This window comes from Magnolia sinica, chromosome 13 (genome assembly GCF_029962835.1).
Source record: "Magnolia sinica isolate HGM2019 chromosome 13, MsV1, whole genome shotgun sequence".
Classification (NCBI taxonomy): domain Eukaryota; kingdom Viridiplantae; phylum Streptophyta; class Magnoliopsida; order Magnoliales; family Magnoliaceae; genus Magnolia; species Magnolia sinica.
In genome coordinates this window covers 78,294,174-78,319,332 of record NC_080585.1, presented here as the reverse complement: position 1 = coordinate 78,319,332, position 25,159 = coordinate 78,294,174, and the positions used below count along the sequence as shown (strand labels likewise).

At 39.6% G+C, this 25,159-nt stretch overlaps 1 protein-coding gene across 2 annotated transcripts in view; it reads right to left on the bottom strand.

The window, feature by feature from the left end:
- Positions 1 to 25,159, bottom strand: part of LOC131223893 (phosphatidylinositol 4-kinase alpha 1) — a 126,624-nt gene that overhangs the window by 70,137 nt on the left and 31,328 nt on the right. For both annotated transcript variants that reach the window (XM_058219456.1, XM_058219457.1), the window contains exons 10-14: positions 22,066 to 22,224; positions 21,800 to 21,982; positions 19,869 to 20,402; positions 19,382 to 19,741; positions 4,236 to 4,450 (exon numbers count right to left, since the gene is read on the bottom strand). In XM_058219456.1, the coding sequence (XP_058075439.1) occupies positions 4,236 to 4,450; positions 19,382 to 19,741; positions 19,869 to 20,402; positions 21,800 to 21,982; positions 22,066 to 22,224 (1,451 nt within the window). The remainder of the gene's footprint in view (positions 1 to 4,235; positions 4,451 to 19,381; positions 19,742 to 19,868; positions 20,403 to 21,799; positions 21,983 to 22,065; positions 22,225 to 25,159) is intronic.

The following is a 25,159-nucleotide window of genomic DNA, read 5'->3' as shown; positions in this document are numbered from 1 at the left end:
TCTAATAATGGGGGGGGGAATACATGTCTACTGTCTTTCTGTCCTTCTTGTAAGAACATGGTATGCATCTACCTAAACATTTTTGGGGTGATGCTCTTCTAACTGCTACTTTTCTTATTAATCGTATACCCTCACGTATCCTGTCTTACAAATCTTCATTAACTATATTGTATCCTCATGATAATCCATTTCCTCTACCACCTAAAGTTTTTAGTTGCACATACTTTGTTCAAATTTTGGAAGGAAGTAATGATAAACTTAGCCCCAGGGCAATTAAATGTGTCTTTCTAAGGTATAGTCGGAGTCAGAAAGGGTATAAATGTTTTAACTCATTGAATCGCAAGAAATATGTCTCTGCTGATGTAACCTTCTTTGAGGATATTTCTTTTTTCTCAGCTCCAAGCCGATCCCTCTGTGATCCTCTTAAGAGTCAGGGGGATATGACTCTTATCCTCTTCCTCTTTCCACTAGTGATCATGGGGAAACTCCTCTCCCCTCCATTCAGCATCCTGTTGGTGATTTGGGTGAGCCTAAGCCTCTGCGGGTGTATCATCGTCGAAATAAATCTTCACACGCTCAACCATCTACCCTTCTGCTCACTTTGGATGTTGGCTCAGGTGACTCTCCTACCTCGAGTTTAGATCTCCTAGTTGCCTTGAGCAAAAGGTCACGATCTTGTACTCAACACCCCATTACTGTCATATGATCATCTTTCACCGTCTTTTCAATCGTTTGCAACTTCCCTTTCATCACAGACTATACCTCGGTCTCTCTCACATACTCTTCAAAGTCCTGACTGGACGAAGGCGATGATAGAAGAAATGTCTACTCTTGAGAAGAATCATACTTGAGACCTTGTGCCACTTCCTTTAGGTCATAAACCCGTTGGATGTCGATGGGTTTATACAATCAAGTTTCTTCCAGACGGCTCCATTGATCGCTATAAAGCCCGTCTTGTTGCCAAGGGTTACACACAGACTCATGGTGTGGATTACTTCGAGACATTCTCTCCGGTGGCTAAGCTAATTCGATTCGCATTGTGATCTCCTTGGCCGTTAATTTATCATGGCCCTTGTTTCAACTTGATGTTAAGAATGCATTTCTCCATGGGGACCTTGCAGAGGAATTTTACATGCATCAACCACCTGGTTTTGTTGCTTCTCACAACCCTATGCTTGTATATCCAAGAAGGCTCATTATAGACTCAAACAATCCCCACATGCATGGTTCGAAAAATTCAGCCAGGCTCTTTTGGAGTTCGGCTTTGTTCGTAATCATGCCAATCATTCTTTCTTTATATGTCATCAATCGACGGGCATCATGGTTCTCATTGTCTATGTGGATGATATTGTTCTGTCCGGTAGTAATTCCATTGGAATGAGGGAGGTCAAAGAACTTTTGAAGACCAAGTTTGAAATCAAGGATCTTGGTCCTCTTCGCTACTTCCTCGAAATTGAAGTTGGTTACTCATCATCTAGATTGGTCTTGTCACAATGAAAATATGCGCTCAATCTTCTCATGGAGACCAGCATGTCAGGGTGCAAGCCTGCAACCACTCCCATGGATACTACGTAGAAGCTTCGACCAGATGATGGTGCTCTCCTTACTGATCCCGAGACGTATCGACGACTTGTAGGCCGACTTAATTACCTGATTATTACTCACCTAGATCTCTCATTTGTAGTAGGCATTGTTAGCCAATTCATGCAAGCTCCCTATACTTCCCATCTCACAGTTGTCTACCGCATACTTCGGTATCTAAAATCAACCCCAAGTCTTGGCCTCCACTTTCAGTTGCATGGTCATCTCCATCTTTCTGGATATTCCGATGCTGATTGTGCAGGTAGTACTTATAATCGCCGCTCTACATCTGGCTTCTGTACCTTCTTAGGTGGCAATCTTATAACATGGACGAGCAAAAAGCAACCGGTTATTGCCCGGTCCTCGGCTGAAGTAGAATATCGTGCTATGGCTCATGCGACGTGTGAGCTCATGTGGCTTCGCAACCTTCTTGAAGAACTTGGCTATCCTCCTTCGAATCTTGTTCCTCTTCACTGTGACAACCAAGCGGCCATCCATATTGCTCATAACCCGATTTTCCACGAGTGAACCAAGCATATTAAGGTCGATTGTCACTTTATTCAGAGAAAGTAGCTTCTAAGGAAATCGTCACTCCTTTTGTTCGATCTGCGGATCAACTTGCTGATGTTCTTACAAAGTCCTTGAGTCGAGATGCTCTTCATCGTGTTCGTGACAAGTTGGGCATGATCAACATTTATGCTCTAACTTGATGGGGAGTATAGAGAATGCTAGCGTATTGTGTATGTGGTTAGTAGTGGCCCTCTTAGTGTAAGTGCATGTGCACACTTTCCTCTTCTCCTGCGTTGTACTATATGCTCTATTATAATAAAATATTGTGTTAGGGCAAGCAAGCCTAACACAACATCTTTCCCAAACTCTCCTCCTCTCTCAATCTTCTCCTCTTTTCTTCACATTATTATCATCAAATCATTCTCTATTAGGTGAAGGGTTGCTCAATTTCTGTGACATCCTTGCCATGTGAACATACCAAAACTGTGGGCCCCACCATGATGTGAGTTTTATCCACATTGTTTATTTATTTTTGCAGATCAGTTTTGAGCTCATCCAAAGCTCAAGTGGACCACACCAAAGGAAGTGACGCCCACCGTTGAACCCACTATTTTCTGTGGTGTGGTCCACTTGAGCTTTGGATCTGCCGCATTTTTGGGCTTATGCCCTAAAATGATCTGAGAAAATGAATGGACGGTGTAGATGTAACACATACATCATGATGGAGCCCACAGAACTTTCACTTTAATAGGTTGAGTTCGGTTCAAAATTCGAGATGAAATTCCCCTTTATATTTCAAACAGATGGCACTCCTCATTATTGTGCTTTTACCACAATTTACCTGTATCTACACCAAATCGAACAAGCCCTAAGTGAATAATATGCATCCAGTAATTAAGAATAAGAGATGAATTCCCATATCTTAACCCGTAGTTCTTAGTACTATGCAAATATTTCATAATCTTCTGAACAACGTTTCAATGTTCGAAGCCTCGGCTCCCCAAACCAACAGCATACGCTATGTTGAGCCAATTCATTGTGTACATAAGGTTTCCAATTGCATTAAGGCACATGCATTTTTCTTCTGTAAGAAGCATTTCCATTCAGACAAAGCTCCTCAAATAATTTGGATCTTGGATCAATTAGATTAACAACCGGATTGCAATTACCACTCTTTCTATACTCAGCCGTCTGCATCCATTTCTCTCTTGTTTCTGCATCCAGATTCCACTTTCTCCTCAAAACAATACAGACTTTTCCCCTTTCAAGTTCATTATGTTATTCTTGGGCAACTTTCGCACTTGCCTCCTCTTTTTTTCCCCTATCTCTTAATGCACACGTCTTAGAGCACTATCCTAGCAATCCTTGCATTAGCTCATCCAGCACGTCCGAAAACTATCTTTCAGCACTTTCTTCTTGCCCCACCTGAATTGCATACACACTAACAACATTGACTATCTCACAGAACAAAGTCAATTTGTCTATCATAAGTCTATTACCCTTACCCTTAACCTCCATGATTCTATCATTCAATTCTTTATTTACAACTAACCCTACCAGTTCATAATGTCATCCCTCCCTATATATAACAATTTATAGCCATCTCCAATCTCTTTGATGTTTGCCCCTCTCCACTTTTTCTCCTACAAGCATGCAGTAACAATCTTCCTCAATGTATCCTCCCAGGAAGGTTTAAACTTTAAACAATAAATAGAACATTTCCTGGTCACTACAATGTACACCCGATACATGAGGAAACAGATGAGGGAGTCTCGGTCCCATTACAACCCTATCAACTTTCCAAGCTACATAACAAACAGACTGAATATATGCATTTATTAGTCTGCATATGGTACCTTTAACAAAACAAAATATATTTACATACCATAATGAGTATAGGTTTCCAATGTAGATTCTACCATGAATAGCAAGATTAGTCCGCATACAGTGTCTTTAAGTAACAATGAGGAAAAGAAATCATTATCTAATATTTCAAACCATGAGATAAAAGAAAATGGCCACAAAGTTTTTCAGAAGTTAAGAAGGCTACAGTAAATTATATGTAGATCGCATAAGCCTAGAAAGAAAATTTGAAACATTGAAATGCAGGAAGGCATTGAAAAAGAAATGGGGAATGTGATCACCGATAGACCCGATCCTCTAGCAGATGAAGCCCAGTTCTACAGTTCTGCAAATTATTCTGAGATTGGCATGAGCAGAACTTAAGTCCAAGAAGCATGACAGTGAAAAAGGTACCGGCAGCAGCAGGATGGTGTGAAAAATGAAATGGAGATTTCATAGTTCCTTGTAGCATCCGACTCAGAAGCAACAATTGTTCAACACTATCATGCCGAACCACCTACACATTAAATAATCGAAGTAAAAAACTAAACGAAAGTGATATCGAGTTAATCTAAGAATTTCAATGCTAGTGGAAATGGCAAATCAAAGGTAACTCATCATTTTGTATAAAAATGGTAAAACAAAAAGTAAAACAGACAATTGCTAAAAGAAAATGTTACATGAATTACCAAGAGTATCTCTTCAACTTAAGTATATGTTTCATGAATTACCAAGAGTATCTTTTCATCTTAAGTATAAATATTACATATCCAAACACTGCCAATGATGACATGGTAACTTAGTTTCATCTTTTCATTTTACATAAAAAATACCACCATGTCATAAAACCTTGAAGCAATATGTAAGGCATCACATGTTACAAAATCCAATTTTCAGTTGGAACCACAAGGCATCCTCTTCTAGGTCCTTTTTCTTCTAATCAAGAGCATATTAGTTAAATTTTCTAATAGATGGTCACTTATTAAAGAGAAGAAAATATACAAGTATGAAGAACGATGCAACAATAGATTATAAAACAGGGAATTGCTTCCAAACATACCAATGCTGAGTCATACACTATGTACGCTACACACTACGTAGCTGAAGCGTACGCTACGAGCTACAGGGGATTTACGCTATTTAGCACGCTACAGCTACACTACAAGCGCTATTTGAAACACTGATGGAAAAATGTATTCATATCGTCAATAATATCGCATCTAACAAGAAAAGTATCTGTCTGAGGCAAACATTAGGAAAACGGTGAAATTTTTCAGTGAAAGTTCAGAAGATGTTAAAAGGCACATGATTACACACTTCAGACTCAAAATATTCATCTTCTTTCATCTAATTCTTATCCCAACAACTGGGTCAGATAGAGAAGCCTATTCCGCCATTCCACTCTAAAAAGGTCCATATCCTCAGTTAACCATGGGTCATCATGTCTTTTCCGATTCATGAGTAGAAGTTGTTGACAGATTTTAACACCGGCCGCCAACCTGAGAGCAATAGGCTAATTAGATGAGATGCCTCGTGATTCATTCTTCGCAAAGCAAATTCAGGTCAGGTAACCTAAGGACTGATATCAAAAACTCATGAGTAATATGTCCCCTAGTGGAAAATATTGTCTTAAGAAACTAGTTCTATTGGAAGAACACAATGACCAGACCACACTTAAGAACCCAATTGCAATCCAGAATCCCCATGCATGAAAAATTCCATATTGCATGGTCCATCACAAAATATCCACAAAGAAAAATTACATGTTCCTAGGCAAAAAGCCACTTACCATAGCAAAATATCTAGCTAGGATGACTTTTCAACTTGGTGCCATTTACTGGAATAAAAACATAGGGCTACCATAGGAAATAGCATCTTTTATAACATGTTCGACCTAGGGGTCTACATTCATTAATATACCCTCCACTACTAAGAGATGCTAAAAAATTGCAAATGTTAGACAGCATAAACTAAAGCAAAACAAACTTGAAAATAACCAAACTCATAGGGACAAAGCTTACATCTAGCTATTGAGGATCAACTTCAAATCATGATTTGCAAAAAAAAAAAAAAAAAAAATCTTTAAGGCCCTACCTTTGGTAAGTGAAAATTCGTTCATATCCCTTCTTTCTCACCACCTCTATCCAAGTTCATTAGCGCTTCATCTCGTCATCATTTCAGGGTCTTCAACCCCAAGAGAGGTCCCCTTCCCTCACAGGGACCATCTCTGGTTTCCTTAGCACAGGAACAGAATATCTCAATCAGATATCCATCATTTTATCTTCTACAAGTATGGAAAATGAGTAGGACTATCATGTACCAGAATGCACGGTTACTCGAGGTAGCCAACCCAATTTGAATGTATCTGGATCCTAAAACCAGACCTGTCTAAAACATGGGTCGGGTTCAGGTCCAACGGTTTAGATCCATTCAAAATAGGGGTCGGACAGGGCACCTAATCAGACACTGTTGTTGTGAAATTTTGCTTGTCAATTTGATGAACACAAGAGGTTGTTGCATAAACAAACAACAATAAGAGAGATTTGAGCATGGCTTTTTGTTTTCTTTTCCTTCTTCTCATGAGTAGATATCAACATCATGATTTACATGTGTTACATGAGTAGAGATTTACAATATAGTGACATGAGTTACAAGAAAATAAAGCATTGCAGTACATAAATGTGTACTCCACTTTTCTTAATATGGTGATCCACAGGTGAACACAAGTATACTACACTACCACTTCCCTTGAGCTAGAGCATAGATGTCTATTATGCCCAGCTTGTCTATGTTATTCATTAGTTCTTCTCTCAAAAGAGGTTTAGTAAAACCATTGGCCAACTGCTCCTTGGATTGGATATATGGGGTGATAATTTCTTTCATAGCAATCTTCACTTTGACTCTGATGCATTCAAGGGAATCTACAAGTAGCACCGAGGTAATAAGATGAGGGAAAGTAGAATTGGATGGTTAGTTCATGTGCAACGGAGACCAAGAAGTGCCCCAGTTAGAAGAAGTGAGGTGGTACAATTGATTTTAGAGGTTTAGGAAGGGGATGGAAGAAAAGGGGAGAAGGAAAGAAAGGAAGGAGTAGGGAAGAGAGCTTTGGCAGAGGAGCTCTATGTCGTGTGTTAGGGCAACAAGGCCTAACACACCTGTTATTATATTACTAGAAACACACATGCTCCTAAAGAGCAACAAAACTATGTACACACCCACACGCTAACATTATATGAGTGCATTGCATTTTCTTTCTATACTACCCCTCAAGTTGGAGCATAGATGTTGATTATGCCCAACTTGCTAGTAATATGGAGAAGAGCATTCCGACTGAGAGAGTCGGTAAGGACATCAGCCAGGTGCTCCCCAGAGCAAACAAAGGAAGTTGAAATCTCCTTGTTAGCAACCTTCTCCCAAATGAAGTGACAATCAATCCCAATGTGCTTCATGCACTCATGAAACACCAGATTGTTGGCAATATAAATGGAAGCCTGATTATCATAGTTCAAAGGAATGGGACTAGAAAGATTATAGACAAGTTGAGGGTTCAAAGCCAAGCAAATTCACATGCTGCATGACTCATCGCCCTATACTCAACCTCGACAAAAAATTGCACAACAGTGGATAGCTTCTTACTCTTCCAGGTGACAAGATTGCCACATACAAACACACAGTATCCAAAGGTAGACCATCGGTCATATAAACTGCCAAAACAACAAGCATTGGAGTAGCCAGAAAGGTGAAGATAACCATACTGCTGAAAAAAGAAACCTTTACCCGATGCGAACTTGAGATACCGAAAGATACAATACACTGACATCAAATCCATGGTACGAGGGGTATGCATGAATTGACTGACAACACCCATAGCATGAGAAAGATCCGGTCGGATTATGGTGAGAAATAAGTCGGCCAAACAACCAAAAATACATCCCTAGATCAAAGAAGAGAGCACCATCATCAAGATTGAGTTTCAGAGTAGTATCCATAAGCGTAATAGCAGGCTTGCATCCTAGCACCCCCGTCTTTGAGAGCATATCGAGGGAATATTTCCCTTGAGAGAGCACCAATCCCAACTTCGATCGAGCGACTTCAATCCCCAAGAAACACCGAAGAGTCCTGAGGTCTTTGACCTCAAACTGAGTCTTGAGGAAAGATTTAACAGCCACCATTCCCTCAGTATTATCTCCAGGAAACACAATGTCATCCACATAGAAAATCAATACAATAATACCTGTGGGTCGGCGACAAATGAATAGAGAATGATTGGCTTGGCTATGAATAAATCCAAAGTTTCAAAAGAGCACGACTAAATTTATCAAACTAGGCATATGGAGATTGTTTGAAACCATAAATGATTTATTTAGGCGACACACAAGGGGCGAATCGTGAGGCATGGAAAAACCTGAGGTTTGGTCTATATAGACCTCCTCAACAAGATCACCATGTAAGAACACGTTTTTCATGTCTAGTTAAAATAGAGGCCAAGACAAATTTATTGCCACAGAAATAACCACATGAATGGAGTTAAGTTTGGTCACCGGAGAGAATGTCTCAAAATAGTCTACGCCATATATTTGAATAAAACCCTTTGCAACTAATAGTGCCTTATAACGGTCAACGGAACCATTCGGCCGATAATTGGTTGTGTGAACTCATCGACATCAAGCTTTGTTTTCCCTCAAGTAAGAAAATCAATTCCAGGTATTGTTCTTCTCTAACACCTGCAATTCTTCCATCGTAGTCTTAGTCCAGTCAAGGCTACTCATGGCTTTCTTTAAATTGTGCGGGCTAGTAGAGAAGGATATGAATATAGAGAATGCAAGTATATTGTGTATGTGGTTTAAGTGCATGTGCACACTTCCCTCTTCTCCTGCGGTGTATTATATGCTTTATTATAATAAAATATTATGTGTTATGGCAAGCAAGCCTAACACAACATCTCTCCCAAAACTCTCCTTCTTCTTCTCTCTCAATATTCTCATCTCTTCTTCACATTATCATCATCAAATCATTCTCTACTTGGTATCAGAGGATAGATCTAGGCATTACGCATCCAACAGATTGAGAGGCGACACGTCACCTTGCTGACGTCAGCAGTCGTACGACTGACGTCAGCGTTGTACGGATACATGAACTCCGTTTGAGCTATAAGTTTAGGGGTTTAATAGATCTTGATTTTAGAAGATTTGTCATGATTTTTTCAGAATTTATTGGACCTACTTTCATGGTATTTTGGGCGAAATAGAGAAATTCGAAAATCAGGCCCATCTTCCATTTTTCTTCGATCTACCTCAAATTGGTAAGCTTTTCTTTGGTTTCTTTGCTCAAGATGGACCGAAATCATCCTCCCAAGTTACCCATGGTGGATTTTTTTACTTAAGATCAATGTTTGAGAGGTTTTTAACCTTAAACGGACGTGCGGCTGGGCCGTTTTTCACTTGGTTAGGCCTTTTTTGACTGTGCTTCATGGTATTTTTGGATGATTGATATTTGTTTGAGGTTTATCTCTTATTATCTTGAAGGATTGAGAGAGATAGAGTTGTTTGAATCAATCTTTCTTGGTGTACAGGCTCTCTTGGCATAGGTTTATCTCTCTTGGACTCTCCTATGGCTGACAAAGGGCCCTCATCTTTTGGCATAGGGTCTCTTAAATCCAACCCATTGCAGATTACCTCCACTAAGTTGAATGGTGACAACTATCTTTAATGGGGATAATCTGTAAAAGTATTTTTAGGAGCCCGTGACAAATTGTCGTATATTTTGGATGATCCCCCAAACTCTACAGATGTTACCTACAAGTCTTGGACAAAGGAGAATTATCAAGTAATTGCATGGTTGTTGAATAGAATAGATTCCTCGATTAGCCACTCAGTGATGTTTTTATCCTCAGCTAAAGGCATTTGGGATACGCTTCATGATATGTTCTCGAAATCTCAGAATTTTTCACGGGTATTCCAGCTTATTCAAGAAATTGGTCGGTTCCAACAAAACTCTAAATCCTTAAAAGATTACTATTCGACGCTTCGGGGTATGTGGGATGAGTTGGATATGTATCAACCTCTTCCTTCCAAATGTAAAGAGGATCATGAACATGCTCATAAGCAGCGGGATGATACTCGTATCATGCAGTTCCTAGCTGAGTTGAGTTCTGATTATATTAATGTTCGAGATCAGGTTGTTATGCAGGATCCTCTTCCCCTATTGACGACAGTCTATGCCATGTGTCAGTGTGCTACTATCTCTACTATTCATTCTCATTCATTTGTGTCACCCGAGCGTTCGGCACATCTTGCTGGTGATCAGTCCTCTCCTGGTCTTCGGGTACCATCCTTGGCTTCAGGGCGCATTTCTGGTTTTAGTGGTCATGGTAGAGGCCGCGAGGGAGATCGCAGTCGTGGCGGCCGTAGTCTTCATGGTCGTGGTGGACATGGACAAAGACGTGATGGTTCCCGCATTTGTTCACATTACAGTGGAACTAATCACACTGTTAATTATTGCTGGCAGATACATGGTCGTCCTACGTATGTCGCTGCTTCTGTTGCAACCATTGTTGCTTCTGAGACAAAGTCTTCCACCCCGATAGCTGAGCAATCTACTTCAAGGGAGTCTCTTATCATTTCTTGGGCTGCATATAATGCTCTTATGTGGCTTCACATTCGTAATATTCCTGAGCCTTCTCATGCAGCTTCGGCCCAGTCAAGTACTGCCCTTTTTGCGTCATCCTCTCCTACCTCCTGGGTCATCGAATCTGGAGCTTCCTCCCATATGACTGGTAAGTTTCAATTCTTTTCTTCTTATTCTCATTCTCCTCACACTCAGCATGTCACAGTCGCAGATGGAACCCAATCTCCCATCTCTGGGATTGGTTCCATCCCTCTCTCTTCTTTCTTGTCTTTGTCCTCCGTCTTGCATGTGCCTCGTTTTCCATTAAACTTATTGTCTGTTAGCTCTTACTAAATCATTCGATTGTTCCATTACCTTCTTCCCTTCTTATTGTTTGTTTCAGGACCTACAGACGAAGAGAGTGATTGGTGGGGGGCATGAGCGAGGAGGTGTTTTATCTTCTCGATGATACATCCGTTGCCGCTTCTAGTACCCTTTCTCTAGATCGAGAGTCCATGACTTGGTGGCATTGCCGCATAGGCCACCCATCCATTACTAGATTGAGACTTTTGTTTTCCTCATTATTTGTCACTAAAACATTATGCTGTGATATTTGTGAATTGTCTAAACCAGTGTATCAAATAGCATTCGTAGCGTAGCGTAGCGATTTCGCTACGTAGCGTTCGAAATAGTGTTTTTCCCCTGTAGCGCGTACGCAACGGATATGTAGCGTGTAGTGCAGGTAGCGTACGCTACCTGTTTGTTTTTTTTTTTGTTTTTTCAGTGCAAGAAACAGTGGTGAACTCACACCACAAGCTAAACTTAAGTTAAAAAACAAAAAACCTAATTCTAAAGGGCTTTCACCCCCAAACCGCAGCAACCGACGCAGCTGCTCTCCCCACCCTTCCATTTGGAGACCCAAAATTATCTCACAGGGCCAATCCGACGCTGCTTCTCTCCCCACCCTTCAATGCTGTGGTCGAAAGTCAGCTGTCAGGCGCAAACCGACGCTGCTGACGTTGCTCGTCTCCCCACTTTTCAATCGTGAGTTGGAAAAACTACTTCCAGAGGCAAACCAATCGCTATGTAGCTTCAATATTTACAGTTTTCAGAGATTCAATCTCATCTTGAGACAAAAATAGGTATGCTCCTTCCTTTTTTTGAATTTTTTCAATGTACAATGAAAATAACTTGGTATTTTCAATTTTTTCCTCATTTTTTTCCCTTTAAAAATGCTAGTTATTGTCGGTTTGGTGTTCTTTATACCTTTTTCTTTTTTTTCTGTGGTATGGCCCACGTGGGCCCCGCTGAGGTGCGTGAAGGGGTGGGATGTGCGTTATTTTCTATGGTGCTGCACATGTGGGGCCCACTGAGGTGCGTGAAGGGGTGGGATGCACATTATTTTCTATGGTGTGGTCCACGTGGGGCCCACTGAGATGCGTGAAGGGGTGGATTTGCATTATTTTCTATGGTGGGCCCACTATATAATATTTATCATATATATATATATATATATATATATATATATATATATATATATATATATATATATATATAAAAAAATATAAGTATTTTGTAGCTTACACTAGATTGAGAATTTTCTTTCCGTCCTTATCTGTCACTAAACCATTATGCTGTGATATTTGTGAATTGTCTAAACATCATCGTGCTACGTTTCCTCCTAGCTCTTCTGGGAGGAAATCTCAACCTTTTCTTCTGGTTCACTCGGATATCTGGGGACCAGCTACCTCGACTTTTGGATTTAGATATTTTGTTACCTTTATTGATGATTATTCACGCATGACTTAGATTTATCTTTTGAAATCTAAAAGTGAAGTGTTTGATGCGTTTAAAGTGTTTTATCATGAAGTGTGCCCTCAATTTCATTGTTCCATCAAATCCCTCCATTCTGATAATGGGGGGGAATACATGTCTACTGCCTTTCTGTCCTTCTTGCAGGAACGTGATATTTTGTCTAGGACGTCATGTGCTCGCACACCTCAACAAAATGGTATTGCAGAACGAAAGAATCGTCATCTTCTTGAAGTTGCTCGCACCCTTCTGCTTGGTATGCATCTACCTAAACATTTTTGGGGTGATGCTCTTCTAACTGCTACTTTTCTTATTAATCGTATACCCTCACATATTCTGTCTTACATATCTTCATTTACTATCTTGTATCCTCATGATAATCCATTTCCTCTACCGCCTAAAGTTTTTGGTTGTACATGCTTTGTTCAAATTTTGGATGACAGTAATGATAAACTTAGCCCCAGGGCAATTAAATATGTCTTTCTAGGTATACTCGGAGTCAGAAATGGTATAAATGCTTTGACCCATTGACTCGCAAGAAATATGTCTCTGCCGATGTCACATTCTTTGAGGATATTTCTTTTTTCTCCGCTCCAGGCTGATCCCTCTGTGATCCTCTTGCGATTCAGGGAGGGTATGACTCTTATCCTCTTTCCACTAGTGATCATGGAAAAACTCTTCTTTCCTCTATTCAGCATCCTGTTGGTGATATGAGTGAGCCTAAGCATCTGCGGGTGTATCATCGTCGAGATAAATCTTCACACGCTCAGCTATCCACCCTTCTGCTCACTTTGGATATTGGCTTAGGTGACTCTCCTACCTCGAGTTTAGATCTTCCCATTGCCTTGCGCAAAGGGTCACGATCTTGTACTCAACACCCCATTAATAATTTCGTTTCATATGATCATTTTCCACCGTCTTCTCAGTCGTTTGCAGCTTCCCTTTCATCACAAACTATTCCTAGATCTCTCTCACATGCTCTTCAGAGTCCTGATTGGACGAAGGCAATGATAGAAGAAATGTCTGCTCTTGAGAAGAATCATATTTGGGACCTTGTGCCAGTTTCTTTAGGCCATAAACCTGTTGGCTGTCGATGGGTTTATATGATCAAGTTTCTTCCAGACGGGTCAATTGATCGCTATAAAGCTTGTCTTGTTGCTAAGGGTTACACACAGACTCATGGTGTGGATTACTTCGAAACATCCTCTCCGGTGGCTAAGCTTAATTCGATTCGCGTTGTGCTCTCCTTAGCCGTTAATTTATCATGGCCCTTGTTTCAGCTTGATGCTAAGAATGCATTTCTCCATGGGGATCTTGCAGAGGAAGTTTACATGCATCAACCTCCTGGCTTTATTGCTTCTCACAACCTTGTACTTGTATGTCGGTTGAAGAAGGCTCTTTATGGACTCAAACAATCCCCATGTGCATGGTTCGACAAATTTAGTCAGTTTCTCTTGGAGTTTGGCTTTGTTCGTAGTCATGCCGATCATTCTCTCTTTATATGTCGTCATCGACGGGCATCATGGTTCTCATTGTCTATGTGGATGATATTGTTCTATCCGGTAATGATTCTGCTGAAATGAGGGCGGTCAAAGATTTTTTTAAGATCAAGGATCTTGGTCCTCTTCGCTACTTCCTCGGAATTGAAGTTGCTCACTCATCATCCAGATTGGTCTTGTCACAATGAAAATATGCGCTCGATCTTCTCATGGAGACCGGCATGTTAAGGTGCAAGCCTGCTACCACTCTCATGGATACTTCACAAAAGCTTCGACCAGATGATGGTGCTCTCCTTACTAATCCCGAGATGTATCGACGACTTGTAGGCCGGCTTATTTACCTGACTATTACTCACCCAGATCTCTCATTTGTGGTGGGAGTTGTTAGCCAATTCATGCAAGCTCCCCGTACTTCCCATCTCACGGCTGTCTACCACATACTTCGGTATTTAAAATCAGTCTCAGGTCTTGGCCTCCACTTTCAGTTGCATGGTCATCTTCATCTTTCTGGCTATTCCGATGCTGATTGTGCAGGTAGTACTTTTGATCACCGCTCTACATCCAGCTTCTGTACCTTCCTAAGTGACAATCTTATAACCTGGAAGAGCAAAAAGTAGTCAGTTGTTGCCCGGTCCTTGGCTGAAGCAGAATATCGTGTTATGGCTCATACGACGTATGAACTCGTGTGGCTTCGCAACCTTCTTGAAGAACTTGGCTATCCTCCTTCGGATCCTGTTCCTCTTCACTGTGACAACCAAGCGGCCATCCATATTGCTCGTAACCCAGTTTTCCACGAGCGAACCACGCATATTGAGGTCGACTGTCACTTTATTCGGGAGAAAGTCGCTTCTAAGAAAATCATCACTGCTTTTGTTCAATCTAGGGATCAACTTGCTAATGTTCTTACAAAGTCCTTGACTCGAGATGCTCTTCATCGTGTTCGTGACAAGTTGGGCATGATCAACATCTATGCTCCAACTTGAGGGGGAGCATAGAGAATGCTAATGTATTGTGTATGTGGTTTAAGTGCATGTGCACACTTCCCTCTTCTCCTGCGATGTACTATATGCTTTATTATAATAAAATATTATGTGTTAGGGCAAGCAAGCCTAACACAACATCTCTCCCAAAACCCTCCTCTCTCAATATTCTCATCTCTTCTTCACATTATCATCATCAAATCATTCTCTACTATGGAAGTTGCAAATGACTTGAATGAAAGTGAAAGATGGTGATAGGAAATAAAATTACTAATGGGATGCCTTGCGCATGAGTTAGAAGGTTTACGTAAGGCAATGGGAAGATTATCATGAGGTTGAGAGTGAGAGACTATACCTTAACCACCAGTAAGAGCAGATGAAATGGTAGGTGGGTGATCAGTAAAAGTTTTAGTCCGTTGATGATACACAAGAATAGGCTTTTTAGGACAAACAGAGGAGATGTCACGTCATCATCAAGACATAGACTGAAAGAGGTATAGGGTTAGAATTAGACTATATAAGCTTCCCCTGACTAGCAAGTGGATGGTGCAAAGATCTCCCTTCAGCAAATAAGTATGGAATCTCTTCAAAGAAAATGACATCTACTAACACATACCTCTTATAGGCAGTGTTTTAAATAGCGAATAGCGTGTAGCATAAAGTTCACCCCTTTGAAGCATGAGCCGTAAGCTACATAGCGTGTACCGTAAGCTACATGCAACTTCTAGATTTTTTGTTTAATCAAGATGCTTGGTTACACCGATGCCATGATATTCTATACCAAATTAGACTGATTAATAACAAAATTTAACAAAACTTCATTATATTCGGTGCAACAAAATGCAACCTAAAGTAATAAGAAAGGGCAACGATTAAGTATAAAGGTAAAGAAAGAGCAATAAAACTAATTGAATATTGTTATTTATATCATTTTACTAAAAGAATTAAAAAGGTTAATTATTTTTTATTGGAAATGGAAAAATGTAACAAATCATTGAAAACATCATGTGAGATACATAGCGTGTAGCATAGTCTACGTAGCATGTAGCATATGCAAATTATGATGCAACATAGGCTACATATGACTTGAGCTATTTTCATGAGCTACATAGCGTTAACGTTATGCTACACTACATAGCATAAGCTAGATGCTACATAGCGTAGCTATTTAAAACACTGCTACAGGTCAGAGGGTCATAAGACTCATAACACTTATACCCCCTCTAAAACCGAGAGTAACCTAAGAATAAGAAAACACATTTTATGGCTTGATGACTCAACTTTTCATTACTCCCATCAAGAATCTGAACAGAGCATGTACACCCAAAAACTTTATGGGGTAAAGAAAACGGTTTGTCATGTGGGTGCAAGATTTCAAATGAAGATTTGTGTGACAGTATTCGAGATGGAATGCGATTAATCAAGAAAATAGTAGTAAGACATCATCCTAGAATCGTTTCGGAAGATTTGTACCAAGTAAGAGGGCATGAGTAACTTCAAGAAGGCGATGGTTTTTTCACTCAGCTATACCATTTGGTTGAGGGGTTCGTGGACATAACGAGACAAGATACAACGGTCCTACGAAAAAAGACAAAGGCATTCAACATATACTCGCCCCCATTATCAGAATGTAAGACTTTGATGGGGCATTATAATTGATTGACCACTTCATTGTAAAAACACTAATCCATATCAAAAACTTCATGCTTGGATTTTATAAGATAAACCTAGGTCATCCGTGTGGAAACATCAATAAACGTAATAAAATATTTATATCCAAAAAAAGAAGTAACAGGAGCAGGACCCCAAACATCCGAGTGGACTAACTCGAACGATATGGGTTTCCTCCCAAATAAACGAGGTAACACAACCCGATGATGTTTGGAGAACTCCCAAGTTTCATAGTTTAAAGGTTTAATACAGATATTGAATGAAACAAAAGTTTTAACAGAAACAAGGATGAATGCCCAAAGCAGCAATGTCATCGAGACAATGACTCCTTATCAAGGACAAAGCACTCGATGCTATCACAGTTGCATCATCAAAAAAATAAATCCCTCCACATTCATGTACCCCCACCAATCATCTATTTCGTCTAGGGGTCCTGAAACACACAATGAGAAGGTAAGAAAGTTACTGAACAATTTACGGATTTCGTAGGAAAGCTAACAAATAACAGATTGAGTGGGAAGCTAGGCACATACAGAACTGAAGATAAGTGCATAGTAGGAGAAATCTTGATGGAACTAGATCCAGATATAAGAGTTTTGTTTTCATCAGCAACAGTGACTGAGTGTGAATGGATAGAAGGAAAATAGGAGCAAAACAGATGAGGCTTACCAGTCATGTGTGAGGTAGCTCCAGAGTGAATGACCCAGGAAATAGCAAGAGAGGATACATGGAGAGCAGTGGCTGACTTTGCTATAGAGGTTATGGGAATGTCAGGGACCTCACGCACATGCAGTCCCATCAAGGCATCATAGGCCTCTCAGCTTATTCTTGTAGCACCAATCAACGTGAAGACTCTTGCTCTAATACCAAGTTGATTTGAAAGTTTTAGGAAGGGGGAGAAAAGGGGAGAAGGAAAGAAAGAATGGGGTAGGGAAGAGATTTTTGAGAGAGAAGCTCTATGTTGTGTATTAAGGCAACAAGACCTAATGCATCTTTTATTATATTACTAGAAAGCAGAAACACACTTACACGCTCTTGAAAAGCAACAAAACTGTGTACACACCCACAAACTAACAGTGTAAAAATGCATTGCATTTTCTCTCTATAGGTACGAGTTGAAGGCCCTAGAAGGGCAAGGGGAAGACCTAAATGGACATGGGTGGAGGTATTAAGAAAAAGACTTGATAAGTTATGGTCCAACTGAAGCTATAGCCCTAAAAAGAGTGGAATGGCAGCCGTGGAACAGGATTTCATTTAGTCATCCCCAATTAATCGATATAAGGCTTAAATGATGATGATGATGGTGAGTGTTTTTTTCTCTAATAAAGTAGCAATCAACTTCAATGTGCTTTGTCTATTCATGTACAACAAATTCAGGGATATAAGTGTGGCTACTAATTGCCACATCCCATTTTTCAAGAAGTTAATAAACAACGAAGCCCATTGTTAGAGTTGCCATGGAAGCAAATGTTCCCATTGCGTGGTGTTTCTCATGTGCCAATCAAGTGGTTTGGAACCCCACCCCCGGTTGCAGGAATCTATTTGATGAGGAGTTGGATGAGTCTGTTCGTTTACACTTTCAGAATGTGTTCCTTTCGGAAGGTGAAAAGGATCACATGATTTGGAGTTTGGAGAGCTCAGAGTGCTTCTCGGTTATATCATTGTTAAATCTGATTTGGGAAGAGGCATCGAGGAATCACTAGAGTTGTTTGGCTTTTGTTTGGAAGAGCGGGGTTCCTCCAAGGTGGCAGTGTTCGCTTGGTTAGTAAGAAGAAAAAGTGCCAACCGTTGGCAACCTTCAAAAGAGGAACACAGTGCTCCCCAATATATGCAGTGTTTGAAATATCAATATTGCATTACATATCGCATCCTTTGGATACAAATGCATATCGGTTATCACACAGGATATATCGTTTGTATTGGGTAATTTATCATACTTTTTGGGAAACATGGGAAAACAACGGGAAAATGGTTGAACTTTTCAATGAAACTTCAAGGATTGTTAAAAAAATAAAAAAACCTTAATACACAATTTTAAATCATAACATCTCAAAAAAGAAGTGCACATAATCAGTGTTTGAAATATCAGTATCGAGTTATGAACAAAACCTGACATCTTGACAGCCCTAAGACCAGATGGGTACCCAATGGATGCCTGAAACTGACACATTTCAGTCCAGTACCTCAAATATGATACCCTAACCAAACCCTAGGAGACTTAATCCAAACCCCAGATGTGGGTCAAGATATGGGTACACCAGCACCTGACCTAAACCCGAGTCTTTGACAGCCCTAGCAATGAGCTTGCATGAACTCCATATTTTGAGTCATAAACGTGATTCTATCCTTCATGTCATGCTCCCTTGAACCAAACACCCAATATGGGGCAGAATTGTGGTGCCACAAAAAGGTTCTCAAACAAGTGTTGCAGACACCATTGTGAGGTCTTCAAAAAATTGCTCCTCTTGCAGCAGAGAACTTGTTCAAGTTAACTCAGAAGGTACCTACCATAGTCTGTTTGATAGAAAAATAGCCTCATTATAGCAGACAATAAGCACAATCATAGTTTCTTAGTTAACCAATAAAACTTTCACAGGAGAAGTCACCCTTCTAACATGAAATATGAAAGTTGCTCGTCTGTTTCCATAAGGACTTTAAATTCAGGAGTAATCAGTAGAAATTAAAATACTGGTTTTCAGTATGACATGTGAAATGTTTTTGCACTGTACAAGCTGCAATTCCGCACATTCCTTCACTTCATCAACTATGCCAGGTAAATACTCCGCTTGCATGCATGCATAAATAATAATTTTAGATTACACGAGTGACAGATAACAAAATAAAGAAAAACACGAGTGGAAGGTTTTTATCATTGCTAACCTCAAAACGATCAATTAAAAACCCAAGCCATAACCTATGAGCAATTATTCCTTCAACAGGATCCTTTTCAGGTGGTGCATCCGGCTCCCCAGGTGTAAGTTGAGGCCTCAATTTTGCAGCAGGCCCAGAATGTCTCATTTCATATGCAAATAAACCACGTTTTGTATCTATTGTCCACAGCCATGCATCGACAAGCTCTGCAAGGATGAGAGACCCCAACTGAGGTGCTGCAGAAACAATCCATGTCCATATAAATACTCCAGTCTCCATTGCTTCTGGTGTTGAAATGTAAGCAGGACACCAGCAAAGTAGGCGTAACAGCTGTGAGGAGCCTTCCAGATTTGATTTGGAATCCGACTCCTGAACAAACGTTACCACTCTAAAGTCAGGATAGAAATGGATGTAAAAGTTGAAACTAATCTTCATGGTAGGGAACACAGTAGAAAAGAAAATACCAATCACAAACAGGGAAATCAATTAAATTTACCAGATTTGATAGAAGTAATGCAGTTGCCTTGGAACAGGTTTCACGAAACGATGACTTATCTACCACTCCACCTTTCTCAGCTGTGTTAACAAATTGTTGAAGGAGACGGACAAATTTCATAAGAAGAATCTCACCAAAAGAATTGCTTTCAAGGTTTGGTTGCTGAGGAGATGGTCCAGCATTCAAGCTTTGGAGGCCAGCACCCAGTCCAAAACCAAATGGTGAATTGCCTGCTTGGAAACCACCAATGCTCTCATACAGCCTTCTCATGCCAGCAATTTCCCCTACACAATTGGACTTATCAGCTGCACTAAGCATGCCAGTGGAGAGCACTTCCAGGAAAAACACTTCTGTTACCCTTAAGCTTGTTCCTGAAGCTGCTACAGCGGCCGCTATAACTGCAGGAACATTTGCTGTTCGAATGCCTGTCCAACAATCATTTTTCCCAGTAGAAAGGCGTATCTCAGATAAAACAGAAACAACCTCTGTTTTATTCTGTGCTGTCTGCCACCTGTTTAGCTTACAAAAGTTCTCCTGAATAAAAATAAACAAATAAACAATTGGAAACATGGAAGTGCTTAGTCCAAAAAAGCACCCTATATTAAATCACTGGTAGGAAATATACACCAAATAAACCTTAAAGCCTATGCACTGAGAATTATAAAGCGAGTTAGACATATTTCCTTTGCACCATAACTGGTCCTAAACCTTAGTTCAACTCAACAATTAACTAATTCTCACCAATGTCAACTCGACAAGCAACACGTAAATTATAACTACATACTGTCCAACTGAAGGGGAAAATATTTCAAAATATAAATCCCATGTCTAAAACACAAGCAAGATTTGTCAGCACAAGAAGTAATGACACAGATTCAGGTCCAATATAATAGCATTGTTCATGGTAGTGGCAACCAAATTTTTACACACTTTAGAACAGATCTATTTAGCAACATGGAGTTACCTCTTTTAATTAATAAAACTGAACCTTTCCCGTCGAATGAACTCCAACTAATGAAGCAATAAATTTCCCCACAAAATCAGCAAAGAGAGAGAGAGAGAGAGAGAGAGAGAGAGAGAGAGAGAGGAAAAGAGATTAAAATATGGAATTGAGAACACCATCTAAGAGTTGCAAGAATAAGTAAGATTCTCTTTCCTGTTCCAGCAGGAACGGCTCACATTGTCATAGCTCACCCATGTATCAACAAAAAGTGGGAGAACATACGACAGACTGATTGACTGACCTAATTTGACTAATTCTTCAGAGTTGGTTATTTCCTTCTGATTCATATCTGATTGCAAGCATATTTAAATTCCCTCTATTGTGGAATTCAACTATATATTGGACATTTTAGCTTATCCCTATTCCTGTGAAGAGGAAAACCCTGGCTCCTGGGTTTTTTTATGCTGATATCCTTTCCTTTCATTCTTTATTCCTGTGGTTTGTGAAACTTCATCCACTTCAAGTAGATCTCCTATTTGCAAGCTGTGGTTTTCATTATACACTACAAGGAAAATTGAAGTTATCCTCTCACTTCTATATCATGGACATTGAAAAGAAGTCTGGGGCGATAGAGATTAGAATGCATGACTTTCCTTCTTTGGCACTGGAGTGGTTTGCTTAAGTCTTATCCGTGTTGGGCTGGACATGCTAGCAAAAGGATTGCCTAGTTCATCCATTACAATGTGACAATCTTTCTCCCTTTTGTAGCTGTATTTGAAGTGTTTATTAGCAATGAATTTTTCATTTGTCAAATAAAGAAACAAAAGTTATGAACCAAAGAATCACAGATATCTAATGCATCAAGAATAAATAAAAACCTATACAGTTAAAAAACTGAAAGATTTTAACTATGATAGAACCTAACAGAAACGAAATTTTATTACCATATAAGGCACAAAAAATTCGAGTGAATGTGTTTTTTAGATACCTGAAGAAGACCCTGCGTAGTGCATGGAGCATATGAAAGGGCATTACTGATCCATTCCCGAACAATCTTCTGATACAAAGAACGCACTGTGGCTATCCACGCAGGATCATTGACAAGAGCAGAAGGAGAATCATTGATAACTGAAAAGAGCAATGTGTTCAAACAAGATGAATTCCACAAAACCTGCATGTATGTAAAATCATTTGTGTCAAGCATAGTAAAAAAGTTAGCTCTAATATAGCACATCAAAGTATCAGATAGCATACCTGCGGAAATCTATCTTTCAGTTGAGTCAACAAACTAACAGAGATGTCACGGACATGCTCCTCCCTTTGAGACATGCTTTTTATAAAAAAGCAAGCATGAGCAGAAAGAATGGATTCCCTTATCTCAGCTTGATTGCCAATTTCAGATATTCTTTCTTCCTGAAATCCAGTGAAAAGGCTATTTGAGATGCAAGATAATCTTCAGTAAGCACCTTCTAAGTGCATAACACTAGTTCCTACGCATTAAATCTTAATCAATCATGTACTATACTGCTGGAAAGAGTCATGGCTTCTTCTTAAAGGAGAAATGCAGAGCTGCACTAACAACTGTGAGATTTAACTTGTGTCATAGCATGAAAACTTTGGGAGAAGGTAATTAAGCAAAGATTACGGCATGAGACACATGTACCATAAAATCAGTATGGATTTATTGCAGAAAGGTAAACCATTAAGCCTTTATTTTCCTACATTGACAACTAATAAAGAAAAATAGGGAGAGGTGGAAGGATCTACACATGGTCTTTATAGACTTAGAGAAAGCGTACAATAGTCCCTAGGAGATAATATCATGGATGCTAGAAAATGAAGGAGTCTGAGGAGGATATATTGAGATAATTAAGGATATGTACAAGGGAGTGGTAACAAATGTGAGAGAGAGACAAGTTTCTATTATTGTACGCTTGCACCTGGTGTTGGCATTGAGTCCGTACCTTTTTGCACTGATTATGGACGAGCTAACGAGGCATTTACAGGAAGAGGTCAAGTAGTTTTGTTTTATTTTTTTTATTTTTTTTTTGTTTGCAGATGAGATGGTTTTAATTGATGAGGCGAGGGAGGGGGTGAATAAAAAGCCAGAACTATGGAGGTATAATATAGAATATAAAGGTTTTAAAATCAATCGGACTAAAACAGAGACAAAGCTATAACTATGGAGGGATGATTTAGACTATAAAGGTTTTAAAATCAGTCAAACTAAAACAGAGTGTATGGAATGCAATTTTAGTAACAATTGGAACAGAAACTAGGAATTCGATTAGATTGTTGACCAAGAAGTAACCCAAAATGATCCCTTTCGATATTTTGCTCGATAATTCATGAAAGCGGAGAGATTGAGAAAGATGTTGTTCACAGAATTACGGTTGGGTGGATGAAGTGGAGACGTGCATCTGGAGTTTTGTGTGATCATCACATACCAATCAATCTAAAGGGAAGGTTTTATAGGATACACATAAGACCAAAAATGCTTTATGGGACAGAATGTTGGGTAGTCAAGTAACAACTTGGTCATATGATGAATGTAGCAGAAGTGCTGAAGGATAGAATTAGAAAAGAATGCATTTGAGGGGCCTTAGGAGTAACACCAGCAGGTAGTAAGATGAGGGTAAGTAAACTTAGATGCTTTAGCCATGTTCAACACAGACCAAGAAATGCACCAGTTAGGAGTCAATTGGTTCAAGTTAAAGGCCCCTAAAGGGCAAGAGGAAGGCCCAAAAAGACATGGATGGAGGTAGTAAGAAAAGATTCAAATGGTTTAACTAAAGATATGGTCTTCAATAGGGTGGAATGGTTAGAACGGATCTTGTGTAGCAGACCCCATTAGCAAGGCTTAGATGATTATGATGCTTTAGTACGTATTACAGTGGCATATACAAGCATACCTCTAGTGTACCATGTATTACAGGAAGTAGCATACTATGTACTGTGTACCCATTCCTGTATCACGTACTGGAGTGACCAGCATTCTAGTTAACCTTGTAATGGCAGGTGAGGCATATTGGAGATCATCTTTTGATGGGTGCCCTGCTATTTTAGGTTGCCAACTACTCTAGCCATCTAGCGTAACCTCTCGTGCATGCAAGTTTTTTTTTTAATGCTTAGGGTTTTTCTTGCAACTGCTCCACCAGAACCTCACCTTGCTTGCTCACATTTTGGTGTGTGTGCATGTGATAGTTGGGCAAGGGGTCAATAAACAGTGGGACCATGTTGGCATGTGAGTCATCAATGTGAACCTCTACCATTGTTGGTTCCAAGAGCCCAAATAAAAGAGGTCGGTGAACATCTGGTGGGTTGCCAATTGTAAATATTTTGACAAGCTACCATTTAAAAGCCAGCCCCAAATAGTTGGGAGAATGGCTAAGATGATGATGATGATGATGATGATGATGATGCAAAAATCAAAACTATTGTCAGAAATAAAACTGCATCTTTTCTTGGAAACGTGACAACGATTCCTTTTGCTGAGAAATGAGATAAGCCACAAGTACTTTTCTACAGGAAAGACGTAAACTTATCAAGGAGCTTTGCAGGTTGCAAAATTGATCTGAATTTGCTCCTGATAATGAAAGAAAATAAGGGGCGAACTCATGCTGACTGGGCAACTGACACTAATTAAACACCACAATTATCCATATTTCAGGAGCGTATAAAGTGTGTCAACTGTCAAGGCATCTAAAAATGAGAACCATGCATATTTAAAGTTCTATCAATTGTCGAAAATCAGATTGTATCAGACAAGGGTAAAGAATTTATTTACTTATGTACATTAAAGACCTCTAACTATCAATCAAAAGAAAAGAAATCTAAAGGGCAGTTGCACAAAGCAAGAAAAGAAGCGAAGTTGAGACGCAGGAGAAGGGAAGTGCATGTTTGAAGATTTCAGCAACAAGGTGTTCCATACCCATTACGATACGCCCGTAAAGGCCAATATGTATAGGTAATGGCCATGGCCGTTACACGATACAGGGATGAAACAGGGCGGTTGGTTTTTTGGGACCATATCGGCCATTACAGTGGCCATAAAGGCCGTTACGGGGTATAATGACCATTACCCCTGAAACGTCAAAAACAACCACTTTTTTCTATTTAAATCCATTTTTCTCCTATTTTTTTTTACTTTTCTCATTCCAAAAACTCTCATAGATCATTTAATAATAGATTTCAACCACTCTTACTATTGTTTTTAAGATTAAAACCGTAGATTGAAGTGATTTGAGCGAATAGAAGCTCTAAGGGCCTTTTTTTTCAACCAAAAAAAAAAAGAAAAAGTAGTATTTATGCCTTTTTTTATGATTTCTAATTCTAATGCTTGATTGTG